General features: G+C 44.1%; 1 protein-coding gene across 1 annotated transcript in view; it reads left to right on the forward strand.

Annotated features, from left to right (window-relative positions):
• The window catches only part of MID2 (midline 2), a 203,299-nt gene that overhangs the window by 39,067 nt on the left and 145,968 nt on the right, over nucleotides 1–18,264 (forward strand). The window contains exon 2 of the mRNA XM_072981397.2: nucleotides 10,426–11,150. Within this exon, the coding sequence (XP_072837498.2) occupies nucleotides 10,482–11,150 (669 nt within the window). The 5' untranslated portion in view covers nucleotides 10,426–10,481. The remainder of the gene's footprint in view (nucleotides 1–10,425; nucleotides 11,151–18,264) is intronic.

Raw genomic sequence — 18,264 nt, forward strand, 5'->3', positions numbered from 1 at the left:
AGATGCCCAATACTACTACACAATACAAGTTGATTTTCTTTGTAATCGTTAACGTTACCTTTATATGGGTGTTGTGCTCGGCGCAGAATGTTTTTATTCTGCTGCTGTAGTCTTCTGCTTTTATTGGAGTGAGCTATTTCTCTTCGCCTCTTATTCTTTTTCTAAGTAAACCTGCCCTGAGAGGCCTTTTCCTTGACAGAAGTCGCTGAAATATTTGAAACAAATACACCGTTAATCTGCTGTCATTTCTATCGAGCTGTCAAAACTCTAATTTCTGCATTGTAAAAATCTGCTCTGCATCTGTCAGTGCCAAGGGGTTGCATTGTCAAATGATCTGGAGTTACGCACAGACGTTTTCAGGGGAGATGAGATGATGCTTCATGCATCCAATAGCATCCAGGTCTCAAGAAAAGTCTCTGGCCCTGTTCAGTAGAATAAACAGGGAGACACCCCCCACAAGCATAACAAAGCTGTTCTTACTCTTTTTGAAGTGGAAGGAAAGCCACTGATATTCCCAACACTGTTAAGTTAAACATTTATATTATCTGACCATCATTGTTTGGGAAGGAACTACATCTACTTGACCACTTTGTATCACATTTTCCTTCCTTCCTTCCCTCCCTCCGTCCCTCCCTCCCTCCCTCCCTAAAACTCTGGGTAGTAGGTCAGGCAGAGAGAGAGAGAGAGACAGAGAGACAGATCGTTGTTTATAAGCACGGAGAAGAACAGACAACAGAATGTACCCTATATCTCACAACATGTACCATGAAAGATTTTTAATACAGTATTAGCTGCTCCAAATGCTCCTGATGTGTGTCTTATTGGGGGGAAATTACTTGGCATCTTTATTTATATTTATTTAATTGTATGGTGGTGCTTCTGATATGAACAAAAAAAGTTGAACAAAGTAACCACTGCATGCCAATTTCTAGAGAGGTGGTTTCCTCTTATATCCTTCGGGGGGGGGAGGGGGGGGGAGAAAGAACCAAAGCATTTATTTGTTTTGTGGCTCATTTTCTTCTAGAGTTGCTGGGAATGCAAAAGGGTTTCTTATCTCTCCCTCCCTGCCTCCCTGCCTCCCTGCCTCCCTGCCTCCCTGCCTCCCTGCCTCTCTTTCTTTCTTTCTTTCTTTCTTTCTTTCTTTCTTTCTTTCTTTCTTTCTTTCTTTCTTTCTTTCTTTCTTTCTTTCTTTCTTTCTTTCTTTCTTTCTTTCTTTCTTTCTTTCTTTTCTTTAGGCTTGTAGGTGTGCATACATGTGTTTGTCTCCTATAATCCTTTACTCGTATTGATAGGAAGCTAGGCATGGAGCCTTTAAGGCCACTGTTCAGTTTGCTTAGCAACATGGGCTGGAGAGAAAGGGCAACTGGTTTACATGACAGATTGGATCTTATATCTGTGGTTAGAGCTGTAAAGAAAACTTCAAGACTAGTCATCATGGCACTTTTAGGTAAGACCTCATGGATCTGAGAGTTCTTTATTCCAGTGTAAGATCAGGATCCTTTGGCAGACCGCCGAAGAATTGATGCCTTTGAATTGTGGTGCTGGAGGAGGCTCTTGAGAGTCCCCCTGGACTGCAAGGAGAACAAACCTATCCATTCTGAAGGAAATCAACCCATAGTATTCACTGGAAGGACAGATCCTGAAGCTGAGACTCCAATACTTTGGCCATCTCATGAGAAGAGAAGACTCCCTGGAAAAGACCCTGATGTTGGGAAAGAGTGAAGGCAAGAGGAGAAGGGGACGACAGAGGAGGAGATGGCTGGATAGTGCCTGTGAAGCAACCAACATGAAATTGACACAACTCCGGGAGGCAGTGGAAGATAGGAGGGCCTGGCGTGCTCTGGTCCATGGGGTCACGAAGAGTCGGACACGACTAAACGACTAGACGACGAAGATCAGGATCCACCTTCTTGAAAATGTACATGTTTTCTTGCAGAAGAAAAGTCCTTCCCTCCTCTGGAAGGTGAGAAGAACATTACTACTGGGATCTTAATGTCTAGTTTAACTGAGGCGTTGTCACCAGGTAAACAGCTGGAGGCAAATGCGGCAACAGGAGCTGTCACCGTGCCACAAATAGACAGCTTCTACAGCAGCCCTCTTGCTGATTTTAGTTGTCATACACACACATTCACAGTTTTGCAAGGAAGTACATAAACTGGATCTGCTTCCACAGAATTTGTAGATGACGGGTGGATGGGTTGTGGCCGTCGAGAGGCTGGATCACAACTCCCATCTCTCTGAGGATACCCCATAGTGGATGTTGCAGCCTAACAGTCTGGAAAATCATCCTCCGCCTGCTCCTGTCCTAGAATACAGTTTGGGCAAAGCAGAAGGTGGATTCGGCTGCATGTCTGATAACACCACGTATGTGATGTTTGGCACTCATGACATTTTCAGTCTTGGACCAGTAATTGGGGGCGGGTAGGTAGGTTGGTAGGAGGTAAATGTGTATCTGTTGGCATCTGGATGACTTGCACGAGGTTGACAAGGGTTGCTGACTGACAGATGGTTAACACCAGGAAGAGAAATGCCCTCCACCCACTATACTTTTGAAATTATGTAGGAATTTCTGTGTGGAAGAATCATAAATTCTGGCATTCAGAACAAGCTCCCTGAATTCATAATTCTTGAATTCCATTTGTCTGTTTTTCGGAACTTGGAGGTTACATTTTTTTTTTTTTTTGGACTGCAGGTTTTATAGCTTCCAGACAGCATGTCCCCCAGTTCATTGGTCCCCAACCTTGGGCCTCCAGATGTTCTTGGCCTTCAACTCCCAGAAATCCTGGCCAGCAGAGGTGGTGGTGAAGGCTTCTGGAAGTTGTAGTTCAAGAATATCTGGAGGCCCAAGTTTGGGGACCACTGCCCTAGTTGGTAAATTCCAGAAAGTATACTGTATATTAAAAAATTCACTTCATGATGCATTTTGTACCAGCCTTCAGTGCCTGGTGGGTGCATTTCAGGGTTTGAAATAATAACTAAGTAGGTAATGGAAAAACTGAAGTCAGCTTCACCTCTGCACCTAAACTGTGTTTGATGAGACACAGAATCCTCACATACAGCTTCTTTCCATTGTGTGTTTGGCTTTGAGAAGGGTATTTTAGCTAATACTGTAAAGCATAGATTACTGTGAGTCTTTATGGGGAAATAGTTCCACAATCACTATTTACAAATCAGGATATGGAACTAGATGTTATCCTGTCAAGAATGCAAAATTGGATTACTTAACAACTGTGAAAATCTACAAACAAGGCATCCCCACATTCACTTGTTGAGGGGAACTGTCAAAGTTTGATATTTTGTATAAATAAAGTATTAAATGATAAGGGTTATAAGAACTGTAACCCTGGTAATGTGGAATGTAATTACGGCATGGATGTTTGAACAGTAATGAGTTGCTTGATAGAGGTTGCTTCAGGACAAAAAGATGTAACCTTGAAAATCATCATCATCATCATCATCCTGACTGTTTAAATAGCAGTGTACTGAATGTCCTTTGGAAGTCACTACAGAGTGCTTGATGAAATCTTAGCTAGTCCCATGTTATCTGTGTGAATAGCAAAGCCTATGGAAAAGTCCTTTGGGTGTGTGACTCCTGTAGAGCAGTGGTCTCCAACCTTGGGCCTCCAGATGTTCTTGGACTACAACTCCCAGAAGCCTTCACCACCACCTTTGCTGGCCAGGATTTCTGGGAGTTGAAGTCCAAGAACATCTGGAGGCCCAAGGTTGGGGACCACTGCTGTAGAGAACACATAGTGTTTGCTCCTTGAAGCAGACTCAATGGGAAAATGCATGGAGTCTGCTAGCTTAGGATAGAATGAAGATAAGGAGGAAAGTTTACTTGAGTAGCAGAATCCGTGAGATTTTGCATTAACCAGCTACTAGTGGAATTTGCAGCTGAAGCAAAATTGTATAAAGGAAATATAAACTTCCATGTCTATAAAAAAGCTGGTTTGATGTTAGTAAGCCACCAGCCAGCCAGCTAGGAGGCAACATAGTCAGCTGACCCACAAGGAGCAATGCCAAGCTGAGCCAAGAAGCCAAAGGTGGTAGGGAAAGGAAAATAATAATGGCAGCTATAGAAACAACAACACAGAAGCAAAAACCTAAATAATGGATTTTCCTCCATAGATTTGAACTGGCAGATGGCCAGGTGAGCATGTAGGCTTAGTCTTTTTGACATTTGTGTCTAAATATGCTAAAAGGCTAAGAAATGTATTTCTGCTACAGTGGATTTATACGTCTTTTCCAATATGTGCTTTTTAAGGCTATAAGCGCTTGTATTTTTGGATTGAAATTAGATTAAAATCCTTGTACATGACTTTTTAAGATGAAAGAACAAGGAATAGGCAAGAGTGGGTGACACCTTTTATTGTGCCACTAGAAGTTACTGTATTTTTCCACGTATAAGACACCGCCATGTATAAAATGCCCCCCCCCCCCACTTTTCTAAATCAAAATTTCTTTCTTTGCAACATTTGGGCGAATCCTACATTTGTAGGGGGAAAGCAGAGATCGCTTTCCCCCTGCATTTTCTTTGCAAAACCTAGAGGGAAAGCTGCTTATTGCAACAAAAATGTAGGGGGAAAGCAGAAATCGCTTTCCCCCTCCATTTTCTTTGCAAAACGTGGAGGGGGGAACAGGGATCAAAGCGCTTTGATCCTTCCCCCCTCCTTACTTCCAAGAATAAAACGACCTTCAATTTTTCCTTTAATTATTTTAGGAAAAAGTGTTGTTTTATACACAGAAAAATACGGCAAGTAGCAAGCTTTCACGGATGAAATCCACTTCCTCAGGCTAAGCGCACTGGCTTTGTGGATAATCCAGAAAGCATTGTGGACAGAAGTCCAAAAATGGATGATACACGTCTGCAAGAGGTGACCCAACTTGTTCTTGAGGCTGGGCTGGTAGTGTCTGTACGGCAAGGCCTGGGATTTTTACACTTCTGTAAAAATTACCCTGCCATTTACCCTGCCAATTACCCTGTATATTTGCCTGACTTAACTATTTGTCTACAAATCTGGCCTCACAAGGAGATGAGAAGGGAGACGTGTTTGTGTGTGGTTCATTCTGACAGACCAGTTTATTGCCTTGGGGTCTAAAGCAGTTGTTGTTTTATCAGCATTATTATGCATTTTATCATTTCTCCATTTTATATAAGCTCTACCTTTCTTCCAGTACTGAGATTAAGATAGTATGCCACATGATTAAATAGCAGATACAGTTAATTATATCTGATGCTTATTTATTTCTTTAAAACATTTAATTTGTTTTCTGCCTAGCAGGGCTCTCGAACTATGTGCTTTGTGATAAGAAAAGCATTGTTTAAAACACCCATTTAAAATGTTATTCAAGAACACGTCTAAAACATTTTTCAAAGATAAACACCAATTTGAACACCAGTTTTAAGCACCCAGACCAATATAAAATGAGACCGTTTTGATTGCTTACTGAAAACTGATCAGGGTTGAAGGCAGCCTGATGGCCAAATTGTACGTAGTAGTTCCATGGCTGAGGTGCTGCAATAGAGAAGGGGCTCTCTTACCATTCTCATTAACCGTGAGGGCAGTGGGACAACCCACTGGGTCCTTGCTGAAGATTTGAAATTTTAGCCAGTTACATGCTGGATTGTATATATCTAGGATGAATGAGTGGATGGGGTCCTTAACCATAGTACCATGCATCAGTATAGGTACTGGATGAAGCAAGATTCACAGAGGGGTAAATTTGGGGTTTTAGTTGTCTTTATTACAAAAACAAACAAACTTTATTTCTAGTATCAGAGCCACAAAACTGGGCTGTAAAAGTACCGTATCTTTCTGTGTATAAGATGGCCCCATGTATAAGACACCCCCCCCCCCCCCGTTTTTCTAATCCAAAATTAAGAAAAATAAATGGGGCTTAGCAAGTGTAAGGGGAAAGGGATCAAAGCACTGCAGGATCGCTTTGATCCCTGCTTTCCCCTCCACTTGTTTTTGTTCTTTCCTCAGCTTACTTCCATGTATAAGACAACCCTCAATTTTTAGCCTAAAGATTTAGACAAAAGTATAGTCTTATACACAGAAGAATACGGTACATCCAGATTTCTTTCTGGAATTGGCTTTAAGCCAGCGTGTGGCTGAGGAGTTTTATCTTCAGCTCAACGTTTTTCATGTATCCTCACCTGAGGGAGAGGCTTGGCTGTGAACCAGAGCAGAGTTGTGTCTGGGCCTTATGTCACATGCACACTTTGCTGTGTAAGAAATGTCAGACTTTTCCCCCTCTGTTGGGACACCTGACATAAAGCTTGTTTATCAAGCACGGCTTGATTTAGGCTTATATTCCGTTGGCTGCATGTGGGACGTCATACTAAACCATAGTTAGTGTGATGTTACTGAGCCTCATTCTGTGTTGGGAAAAATTACTTTTTGAAGTACAGCTCCCAAAATCCACTGCTATCTGGGATGTTCTTAGAGTTATGGTCTCTGTGAGCCCTGGTAGTAGGCTCTCCCTTCCCTCGAGTCTGGCTTTAGGGAGAGTTTCTGTTTTTGCTCAGCACAGAAGCAAACATTTAGAAACCTTGCATTTGGGAAAGCAGCCTCCTGTGGAGAAAGATCAGGCTGAAATTATTTTTGTGGTGGAGAGAAAAGGGCTTTGATTTCTCTCCATTGTGGGTAAGGCTTGGTGTGAATTAAGCATTGCTTGTTTAGACCCAAGTGCTGATAACAGAGTTGGAGAACAGGTGCCACTTTAGATACTGTTGGACTCTTATCTCTCGGCATCTCAGATAATAGGCCATGTTGTCTGGGAATGATGGGAATTGAAACTGAAGAACATATTTAGAACCACAGGATCCTGATTCTGTGTTTGTAGGTTTTGATTGGATCAACCTATTGGATTTATAGGTTCCTGAGAGGGAATATCCACCCTCCACAGAGAAATGCCACCTACCAGGGCTGCTTATTTCTGTAGTGGAACAGCGTCTCTTTGCCACAAATTAGCCAGTTTTGTCATTGGCAAGTGTCTGAACCACCCCTTGAGACAAGGATGGAGAACCTCCAGATGTTTTGGACATTTTATGCAGCTCTGTTACCCGCCCTAAGATCCCGTGATACGGGACGGGCTATAAACATTTAAACAAACTCGTAACCTCCGAGCTAATATGAGCTTGTGAAAGCTGTTCTCTGGAACACCTGGAAGGCTGGACCCAGTTCAGCACGTTCCGGTTCAAGCAGGGCTAAGGGTGTGCTCAGCTGATGGCTTCCTGCAGTCTTGATTGCGCAATCTTGCCCTTGGCTTGAAGGACGGCAAGTGGTTCTTGGAAAAGAAAGAAGTTGGGGAAGGTACAAGGTTGTGGGACTAGTTAGACTAGCAGAGATGGTTGAGGCTTGGTGAGTGTAGGTAGACTAAATAGGTGCTTCCCATCAGCAAGCATGTCTCTGCGTGGGAGTACTCTAATATCATTTGCCTTTTGGCTCATAGTGTACAAGATCTTCTCTCTGACTCTACCCCCACCCAACTACTGCCTCTCTGTATCAGAGGTATCAATCGGGAAGACGTCTTTGCCACTAGCTCTGCTGGGAGCTGTAGTCCAAGGAACCATTGGGTTGGATGGATGGTCTGGAACTTAAAAAGTGCAGGTTCAAATGTGGGCAATAAGCCTTCCTGAATGACCTTGGGCTAGTCTTCTTTCAGCCCGACCTACCTCACAGAGTTGTTTGAAAGATAAAATGGGGACAATAAGACGCATGTAGGGTGCCTTGAGATCATTGCAGGAAGGGCAGGATATAAGTGGAACTGGTAAATAGATATAAGATTCTTCCAGCTTGAAGGTACGTGGCGCTTTAGAGGAAAGGACTTCGTGTAGCTATTCTGCCTTCCTTCTTCTTAGTTGTGCGATGGTGCTGTTCAGATAGCTAACCGAGGGACGACACCCATGGAGACTGGGAGAAGCGCCATCCCTTCCAGAGCTTGGAAGTGTTCTGTTTTCGGACAACATCTCTCAGAATCTCCCCGGACCATGCTGGCTGGCTGGCTGAGGAATTCCAGTTGTTGTTATCCAAGAAAAAGGAATATTTTATTCTTGGACTACCAGGCATTCAGAAAACAATATTTGGATTCTCGCAACTGGGGTTTGATCTCTGCTAGATTATGGGTTTTGCCTTTTGCTTTGTTCTGTCATGCTTTCAGTAGTTTTTTTAGTTGCTTTTATCCTCTGTACCATGACCAGAGATCTCCGCATATAGGGCAGGGTGTAAATATTTTACTAAAACAACACACATAAAATGAATAAATAGTGGGATACTTGCTTTGCATGCAAATGGACCAATTCACTTCAGTCTCTGTTATTTCCGCTTAAAAGATGAGGCAGCAGGTGCTTTTGAAGGTCCTCTGCCCTGGACTCTGGAAAGCTACAGCTCGTGAAAGTTGATACTACTGGGCTGAACATACTAATGAACTCCCTGATGTGACATAAATCAAAATCAGTGAACACAGTATTTTATCTTCCACATCTCTGTCTTGCTTGTTGCCCCCCCCCCAGACTCTTCTTGGGAAAGCAGCCTAGTTTGGCCCATAAATCCTACCAAAAATGAGGGAAACGGAGAAAATCATCCCCATGTCTTTGTGTAGCTCCTTGCTCTGCTGTCTTGTCTTCCTTCCTCAGCCAGAGAAACAGCTTTGTTGCTGCTTTCTGTGATTTTTCTCTCTCCTCCTACCCCGCCCTCCGAATTCTTCTGTTTGAACATATTCATCACACTCTTGTCTCAGCTGAGGGACAAGCATTATCCTGCTGTGCTGTGCGATGGGTGATTTGAAGAGCTTCCCAATTCTATTCCTGTTTCCTTGATGTCCCTGATTATCCTTGATTGCATGCCTTTTTTTTTTGGTTCTTGTCGGAATATATAATATTGTGACAGTCTGGGAACAGACGATCGAACCACCTCTTCAACTGACTGCATAAAAGTACAGTTTGGATTGGCTTGTAGATTTCTCTTATTGGTGTGGAATCCGAGCGCATGGTAAAAAGTTAACCTGGATCACAGGAAGATGCAACCCCCCCGTGAGAAACAGGACTGCTTTTGAGTGGGAGGTTGGAAGAGTGGTCTCTGTCTGCCTATCCATATATGAATCTATCACAATGTGATACTGGTCCATCTAGCATAGCAGTGAGCAACAGGTTGTTCTTCAGATATTTTTAGATTGTAATTCCCATTAGCTATGCTGGTCTGTGGAGTTTAATGCTGCTTGTAGGCTTTATCTGGAGGCTCACAGTGATACTAGCAAACCTGTATCATCGGGGAGCAGTTTTACTGGATTTTTAGGCAGTAATCTTTCTTTCCATTGCCTGAAGATGGTGGGGGGTTGAACCCAGGACTTTTCGCCTGCAAGGTGTACACTGCCATTTAACCACGCCATTGAGAGGTGGTCCCTTCCAGGGGTCAGATTTCTGTATCCCATCTCTTTGGCCCTTGAGTTCTGCATGCCTCTTTTGCTTTCCTCTTGGGTCAGCTCCCTCCACAATGATGTGAGAGACTGATAAAGTCATACAGAAAATGATTTTCCCAAGGGTGGTTGAATCATAAGGTGTATTTAGTTTTTCACCCATGGCTTCTGCATTTTGGCTTTATTTTTGTTAAATAAACCACAACACAGTGTAATACGTCATATGTTGTTATTCATCTGAGGTTGTGTTTAGCTAATTTTCAAGACCTGCTAAGGACCAGATGGTTTTTACTATTCTTGATATGTGAAACCATAGAATTCAAAGAGAGTGTACTTTCTTTTTCACATGACTGTATGTAAATTCCATTGCTCTGTTGCTTCAGCGAGTGTAGTGTAGTTTAGATAAGCAGTTGGCTTTCAGTGTTGGACTGCAGCTGCTAGAATCTCCCAGCTAGCATTGCTGGTGGGAAATTCTAGCAGTTGTAGTTAAAAAAAAAACTCAACAAAAATATTTTCCCCCCAAGCTCTGTTGAGATCTTTGAGACTCAGCTATATTTATCTGTACGTGTTCACATAGCTGAAAAGTTTATAGATGGCCAGTTGCATGTTTTCATGGGCATTGGGGGTAGAGGACTGCGTGAAATGGGGGGCAAGGCCGTTGTTATGTTTAACAGTTGTTTAAAAGAGGCCGTTTATATATTGAAACCTACGTTTGTAGAAATACAGATAAATAAATAGTCTCAATGGGCGTAACTTGCATGACAAGCTATACCTACTGAAATGTCCTCATCTGTGTGCTTAGTAAAGCAACAGGCACCCTGTCCTCCATTTCATAGGATCACCTCCTGGCTTAGTTTGGGGAAATGCTGGTTCAGACCATGCTCAGCTATGAGGCTTGCTAGGCAGCGTTATGTTAATCTTTCTCCATCTGGGGCTGTTGTTGAGATGCTAGCAATGCCTCTCGGAGCACCTTCAGATGATTCTTTCTCGGATGTTCTTTTGTAGGTGGCTGAGCTCCCTCCCTCCTTCTTAATGCCGAAGCCAGCTTCTTTCAACTAAAGATGGAAACATTGGAGTCTGAACTGACTTGTCCAATCTGTTTAGAGTTGTTTGAAGACCCCCTCCTCCTGCCCTGTGCTCACAGCCTCTGCTTCAGCTGCGCGCACCGGATCCTCGTCTCCAGCTGCTCTTCCAGCGAGTCCTTAGAGCCTCTTCCTGCCTTCCAGTGCCCCACCTGCCGATATGTCATCTCCCTCAACCATCGGGGCCTGGAGGGCCTCAAGCGCAATGTGACGTTGCAGAACATCATCGACCGCTTCCAGAAGGCTTCCCTGAGTGGGCCCAACTCCCCTGGCGAGAACTGCCGCAAGCGGCCGCCCTACCGTCAGAGCCCCACCATGTCGACGGCGGGAGACCGAATCGCCTGCCAGTTCTGCGAGCAGGACCCGCCCCGCGACGCTGTCAAGACCTGCATCACCTGCGAGGTCTCCTATTGCGACCGCTGCCTGCGGGCCACGCACCCCAACAAGAAACCTTTCACCAGCCACCGGTTGGTGGAGCCCGTGCCAGATGCCCACTTCCGGGGGCTGACGTGCCTTGAGCACGAAAACGAGAAGGTGAACATGTACTGTGTGGCTGATGACCAGCTCATCTGTGCCTTATGCAAACTTGTGGGGAGGCACCGGGATCACCAGGTGGCATCGCTGAGCGATCGCTTTGAGAAGCTCAAGGTAAGAAGAGGTGGGAAGTGGATGCAGAGGTGCAGGAGGGTCTGCTGAGGTTCTGTTTTTCTAAGAGCTTGGGAAAGTTAACTTTTCGAGCCGGTGGGGCCCAGAAGTCATCCTATTTTATTTCTGCAAGCTGTACACGTCCAGAAGTAATATTCCTAAGTTTTCTTTCTCCCCCCTCCCCCTTTCCTATGTGGTCATAAGTAAGGGCTTGAAATGATCTGAAGAGAATGAGGCTGGCCAGATTGTGGGCTGCATTTGGTCTTTCTTTGCAGTTGTGCTTTGTTTCAAAATGATTTTTTGGGGGGAACTCCAAATTTTCAGAATTCGCCAGCAGATATGGGGGATTCTGGAAATTGTAATTCACCAAAGGTAATTTTCCTAATGTGTATCTTTATTTTCTCTTTCTTGCTTGTTTTAGATAATGGCTTCAAATCTAATGTTGCATGAGATGTGTGCGTTGATGAAGTCTTCAATTCCTTTTTAACTAGAGGGTTATAGTGTACGAAAAAAAATTGCGAGATCAGAATATTTGGGTGCTTCTAGATGAGGCTTTTAGCGAAGAGGACTTTTGCTTTGTTCGCAGATATTTTTTTATAGGACATTAAGACTGTGGTCAAAAACTTGTTGCTTAATGTAGTGAATTGCACTAGAGTAGGCCCACTGAATCAATAGGGATTTGGTAAATCAATTCCTCTCTGGTTTCAATGATTCAAATGGGCCTACTCTAACTGACTTAGTTTAGCATATTAAGAGTATGAGTTATTAGAGTAGAGCCATTTGAATCAGTGGAACTGAGTGGGGAGCTGACTCATCAAATCTCCACTGATTCGAATGGGCTTCGTGCCAGTGTAGCCACTGTCATCATCATCTGTTTGTGTGTTCTCCAGTATTCTCCGAATAGCTTTTTTTTCTTACCACAGAAAATCTTTTATGGAGGACAGGATAGATTCGATGCCTGATGTCTTTGTATTGGGAGTGCTGTGAGCGCCTCTGGATAGAAACTTCTCTGGCTTGCAAAAACTACTTCTACCCACCTCCATTGGCAGAGGTTGTCAGGAGCGTCTGGCGACAAGAAGTCATTTGCCTCACTTGTTACCTCTTCATCACCATCTACTAGAGATTATATTAATCGTCGATTGACGGAATTGAACCTGGGACCTGCTGCCGGCAATGCAGGTGCTCTGACCGTCACCTTATAGTAGCCATAGAAGTGGGAGTAATTAAGATACTTTAGTTAGGTTTTGTGCTAAAGGAGCAAGGAGTTCTTGAACTAACACTCCTGTCGTGCCAGTTTTGGACTAGGAAATGCATCTGCTCTCTTAACTTAGGTTAGGGTAAGGGAGATATCTGATTTTGGTTATGGAGGTCTGCTGCCCAAGACATTCAGAGTCTGAGACAGCAGACCAGATGGCAGTAAGCAAGGGATTTCTGTTTCTTTCAGACTGCAGTTCCCAGAGTAATCCAGAAATCCCAATAGCCAGAATTCTGGCAGTTAAAGCCTGAAAACAGTAGAGGAAAGTTTTCTCGCCTCCGTGTGGCCCTTTATCACCATGAATACTGGCCTTTCCAAAGGAAGGAAACTGCTCTCAATCAGTGCTGGGACTGGTGCAAAGAATTCCTGGGAGTCTCAAGGGAGCTTCTCCATGACCTTCCTCTCCCATTCTCCCTTGAGGCTCCGATGAACTCTTGCACCACTCCCAGGCACCCCCATTTTTTCTTTCTCGCATATCCAATAGGGTGGAGCCCACATAGGGGTGAAGAAATCTCCTCCTTACACGACTGTCTTTGGATTTCAGCTCCCAGGATTCTGCCTCCTGGCAGATTCTGTGCATTGCAATCCAAGTCCCATCTCTTCCTCCATCCTTGATCAGAGGCCAGCCAGCTCGGTATTTATTTCTTGGGGATGAATCTGTACTCTTTGGGGAGTATGGAAATCTTGGTAGAGCTGAATTTTGCTGAAAAGGAAGCTCTGAAGGGTCTGAAAAGTTCAGATTGGCATGCCCTGTGGGAGTAAAAATAGAACTGCAAGGGAAGCAGCAGAATGGCTCAGAGCTTAGTCATCTCCTCATCATCTGATCTGCCTGCCCTGCCCTTCTCCATTTTTATATGATCTGATGGTAAAATGTACAGAAAGGACACACAGACTTTGTGTTTGTGTGTGAGAGAGAGATCATTATCTACAGTATCAAGGGTATTTATGGGTCAAAGATGGGTTTTATGTGTGTGTGTGTGTATTTTGGAGGGGGGGGGCTTCAGCTCCCAGAATCTCACCACCAGCTCAAGCTTGACCCCTGAGAGATTTTGGAGTTTTATTTTTTTTTAAAAAAGGAAACCTTTCCCAACTTTGGTGTAGATTGCATGGATGAAACGGCTCAGCCAGTAAGGGCTGTCGGAAAAGCGGTAAGGTGACTGGAGCACCCTGTCTTCTCAGAGAAAATTAGGCTGAATGGAAACTGATTTGAGCTTTAAAGGGTTGTAAATACAGATTGGGCCTCCTTTGTAGGGGAGGAAAAAGTAAGACTGAGAAAAGAGGGCTCTAATAGAGGTTTCTGAAATGAACCTTTTGTAGAGTCTGGATGGTGGTAGATGGTAGGATGGGGGGGAAAATCCTCATCTCTGTCAACGTTAGAACAGAGGTGGACAAAGTGTGGTCTTTTGGTATTTTTGGACTGCAGCTCTCATCAGCCTCAACCGGTGCAGCTGGCGGTGTGGACTGAAGTCCAACAGCCTTTGGAGGGCTGCAGTTTGCCCTCCCCTGCTTTAAAACTTGATCCTTTCATTGAAACCAACTAGCAACCGTTCCAGAATGAAGCAAAAAGATATGTCAGGACCTACTTATCATTTGCAGCATTATTTGCAAAGGTTGTTCATTAGAGATGGGCACACACCGAACCAGGAACCAGAAAAAAACTGACGAATTGGTCTGGTTCACAGTTTGGTCTGTGACCCAAGTTTGTTGAAGCAGACAAAGCACCAAACTCCCCCCCCCCCCGCGCTTCCTTTTGCTTCGGCAAAACAGATGCCCGCCTGCCGACTGACAAATGAACCACGAACCAGCTCATTTTTCAGGGCATCCGTGATGGTTCACGGCTACCTACGAACCATCACGAACTACCAGTTTTCCAGTTTGTGTGCATCTCTATTGTCCATTCCTAGTCCTTTAATCAGAATAAGTTGGAATGCAGGAGAAAAAAAAAATCTAAGGACTTCCTGTTGTGGCTGGTCTTATGGCTCTAATTTATCTCCCTTGCTCAGTGCTCTTCGCCTGTCAAGGAGTTGTCTTTTATCACAGCTCTGCTGATCAGTTTTAGAGTCGTGTTACAATCCCTGATCCTCATTAACTCAGATGTGGATAGATGTACAAGTCGTCCTGCCCTGTGTGCTTCTCTTGTTGCAGCAGATAAGGGCTGGGGACGATTCAGCCCTCTAGACATCAAGTGATTCCATTTCCCATCAGCCTTTGCCAACCTGACTAGTACTGCAGGATGATGGAAGTAGTACTTCGTGAATAGGTTCCTTTTCCTAGCAATAGATAAATGGCTCCCCACACTTAACTGGATGTTGCATTTAGTGTCTCCCATTATCTGCCACTGGCTCAGTTAGATTGCTGGGCTTTGGGTTCTACCATAAAACAAGGTAGACCTCAAAAGGTTGAGATATGCCCATTTCTGACCTGTAGACGTCTTTGTTACCAGATGTCCTAAAAAAGATGGAAGTAGGATGGGCAAAGTGCAGGTCTCAAGCCCAACCTCGAGTCCCTAGTTGTTCTTCAACTAAAACTCCCAGAAGCCTTCCACACTAGCTGTGCTGGGCAGGATTTCTGGGAGTTGTAGTCTGAGAACATCTGGGGACCCAAAGTTGGGAACCGCTGCTCTAGATGGTGTCGGAGTACAACAATAGTGAGCAATAGCCAATGTTGGAGAATGCTGGGAGTTCCAATATAATAATAGCAAACAATCCACTTTTTCCCCACCCCTGGTTTAAAAGAGAGTTCTTTCAGAGGCTGGAAACCTGTTGTCAGCTAATGCTTGCCTAACGGAAACTGTGTAAGCCTTGGCAGCAGTCGAGTTACAGCTTTCCTCAACCTGGCACCCACCACATGCTTTGGACGGCAACTGCTGTCATACTTCCCCATTGGCAGTGTGGTTGTGGCTGATGCATGTTTTAGCTTTAAACACCGAAGAGAGGCAGCTCTAAACCATCCTGTAGTTCTTGACATGGATCAGCCAGGACTCTGTCCATACTTCCCGCGTGGAATGCTTTCAGACACAGCTTTTACATCGTTATGCGTACAGATGGGCACAGACTGCCCCGGCTGCCCTGCTTCCCCTGGGCTGGGCTGGGAAGTGCCAAACACTTAGTCATCTGAAACACGAACCAGCACGAACCACCTGCTCAGTGGTTTGTGCCCATCTCTCGTTATGAGAGGTCTGGCTAGAACTGGAATACCTGATTCTTGATCTCTATCGAGCAAATCATTCATCTCCTTTGTGCCAAAAACCAACCCTGCAAAATAATTGCTTGTATTCCTTAGTCACAAAATAATTTGTCTTTTCAAAATAGAAAATCAAAGTTTATGCCTTTTACTGCTTTTCATGTTTGCAGTAAGCCCAGGGGCTGCTCAAAGTAAAAGTTTTAGTATCTGATGAGTCCAGCTTGAAAGTCTGAAGACTCTTATTCAATGTGCCCCCTGAAGATGACATACGGACCACATACATTTAAGATCAAATCCGTGTGCCACTCCTGCTTTCTGTAACACGCTGATGAAGAGCTCTGGAAATCTCCGAGGCTTGCACAGATGGTTATATCTTTTAGACTGGGATAGTTCATTGGGTTAGTTATCTGGATGAAGGGCCAGAGATTGTGAGTTCAAATTCCCCACTGTGTCGCCTGCAAGTAGAGCCAGCCTGTGTAGCTTTGGGCCAGCTGCACAGTCTCAGGACACCCCCAGAAGAAAGGGATGTGAAGCTACTTCTGAGTACTCTCTATTAGAAAACTCTGAAAGTTGGGGTAAAAATATTTTGAATAAAACATAAAATGAATACATAAGGGTTGCCATAAGTCAGAATTGATTTGAAGGCACACATTTATTATGGAAAAAAAAAAGAGGTACAATCCAAACATAGATTTTGGAATTTGTCTTGAGGCCAGCTTTGCTCTTGGCAGAATAATATAAAGTCTGTGGGGTTGATGGCTGTGACTCAGAATGTTAGCCTGTCCTGTGGCTTGGATTTTTTTTTATTTTTGAAGCTGCCTGCTTGTATTGTGGAGAAGACAGGCGGTCTGTTGTGAAGAAGCCGCTGGAACGGGAGCTTCCTTGGCAAGAAACAATTTGCTAAGGAGTGGCTTTATATTAACATGCGGAACCGGTGCTGCAAATATCTGCATGGCTTTATTTCAGCGCCTTGGGAATGTTTGCAAGTCAGATTTTGTGCTGTGCAGCATAAGAATTTGAGCCGTTTTCCTTGAGGAATGTTGACAGCCTGATGCCAGTTTAAAGGGGCAAAGCTTTTTTCCAAGCTGGTTTCAAGCTTTATGGCAGGGCTTGGATCATTTTGATGGCTGGTGCCCGTAGCCAGTGCTTTAGCCTTAAGCAGACCCAGATCCCTGCAGGCATTCTTCGTCTATTAACCTTTGGAGCGGCACCTGCTTGTTTTGTGAGCTCTCTGTATTTAATTTCCAACATGAAAGGTGCTGGCACTCAAAAACCTTCCTTCACTATTATTGCATGACAAAGGGAAGGCAGGTGGCAAATGTTTATTCATAAAATTAGGAGTCACGGCCTGACCCAAACGGGTCCTCCATGGAAACCTTGTAGTTAAATGTTCACAAACATTGCCCACATTCTCATGAAATGATAAGCCAGAAACTGTACCTTACCATTCACAAACAAGCACAGATTTGGCTTGCTTGGCCTCTTACCTGACAAGAGTGGCTAAACCAACAGAGGGTGAGATGTAGCCTTTCCAGTACTGTTGGGTTGCCATTTCCAGCATTCCTTACCACGGGCTGTGTTGGCTGTGGCAGATGGGACTTGCAGTCCAGCAACCTTGGTTTGATATTTAATTTCCCCAGCTTGCTTGGGAGCAACAAAGCAGTTTGGGCAGCAAATTTTTGCAGAGCGAAGCTTTTGTTTTACATCAGAACTGGTCCCATCCGTTGGTTGAGCTCCTCATAATTCCATGTGCAAGCATGCCCAGTCAAGTTCTCCCTCTCACTAAAAGGAGAAGTCTCACAGAGAGAAGTGGACACCATCCACACCTGGTTCTTAGAATGGTCATTCATGCAACCACCTTCCTCTCTTCAGATGGCTCACCAGATTTCTCTTAATTCCGGCTTGGGATTCCTCCAGTCCAGCCTTCCGCATGATGTATTCTGCATATATGTTAAATAAGCAAGGGGACAATATACAGCCTTGTTGTTCCTCTTTCCCAATTTTGAACCAATCAGTTGTTCCATATCCAGTTCTAACTGTTGCTTCCTGTCCCACATATAGGTTTTTCAGGAGATGGATAAGGTGATCAGGCACTCCCATTTCTTTAAGGACTTGCCATAGTTTGCTGTGGTCCACACAGTCAAAGGCTTTTGCATAGTCAATGAAGCAGAAGTAGATATTTTTCTGGAACTCTCTGGCTTTCTCCATAATACAGAGCACGTCAGCAATTTGGTCTCTAGTTCCTCTGCCCCTTCGGAATCCAGCTTGTACTTCTGGGAGTTCTCCGTCCACATACTGCTGAAGCCTGCCTTGTAGGATTTTGAGCATAACCTTGCTAATGTGTGAAATGAGTGCAATTGTATGGTAGTTGGAGCATTCTTTGGCACTGCCCTTCTTTGGTATTGGGATGTAGACTGAAGAACCACAGTCACAGGTAAACAAGCTGCTAAATTTCTTCATATTGGAGATAGGAAAAAAAATATTATTTTTTAATAGTAAAGGTAGCAGAAACCAAAATTGACTCATTTGGTGCCGTGTGTGTTCAATTTTTAAAACTCTGGCTTTCAGTCCCTGCAGATTGGTTGGTTGTTTGGTTGGTTGGTTATTTGGTTGATTGGTTATTTGGTTGATTGGTTGTTTGTTTGTTTGTTTGTTTGTTTGGTTGATTGGTTGTTGGTT

The sequence above is a fragment of the Pogona vitticeps genome, chromosome 11 (assembly GCF_051106095.1).
Source record: "Pogona vitticeps strain Pit_001003342236 chromosome 11, PviZW2.1, whole genome shotgun sequence".
Taxonomy (NCBI): domain Eukaryota; kingdom Metazoa; phylum Chordata; class Lepidosauria; order Squamata; family Agamidae; genus Pogona; species Pogona vitticeps.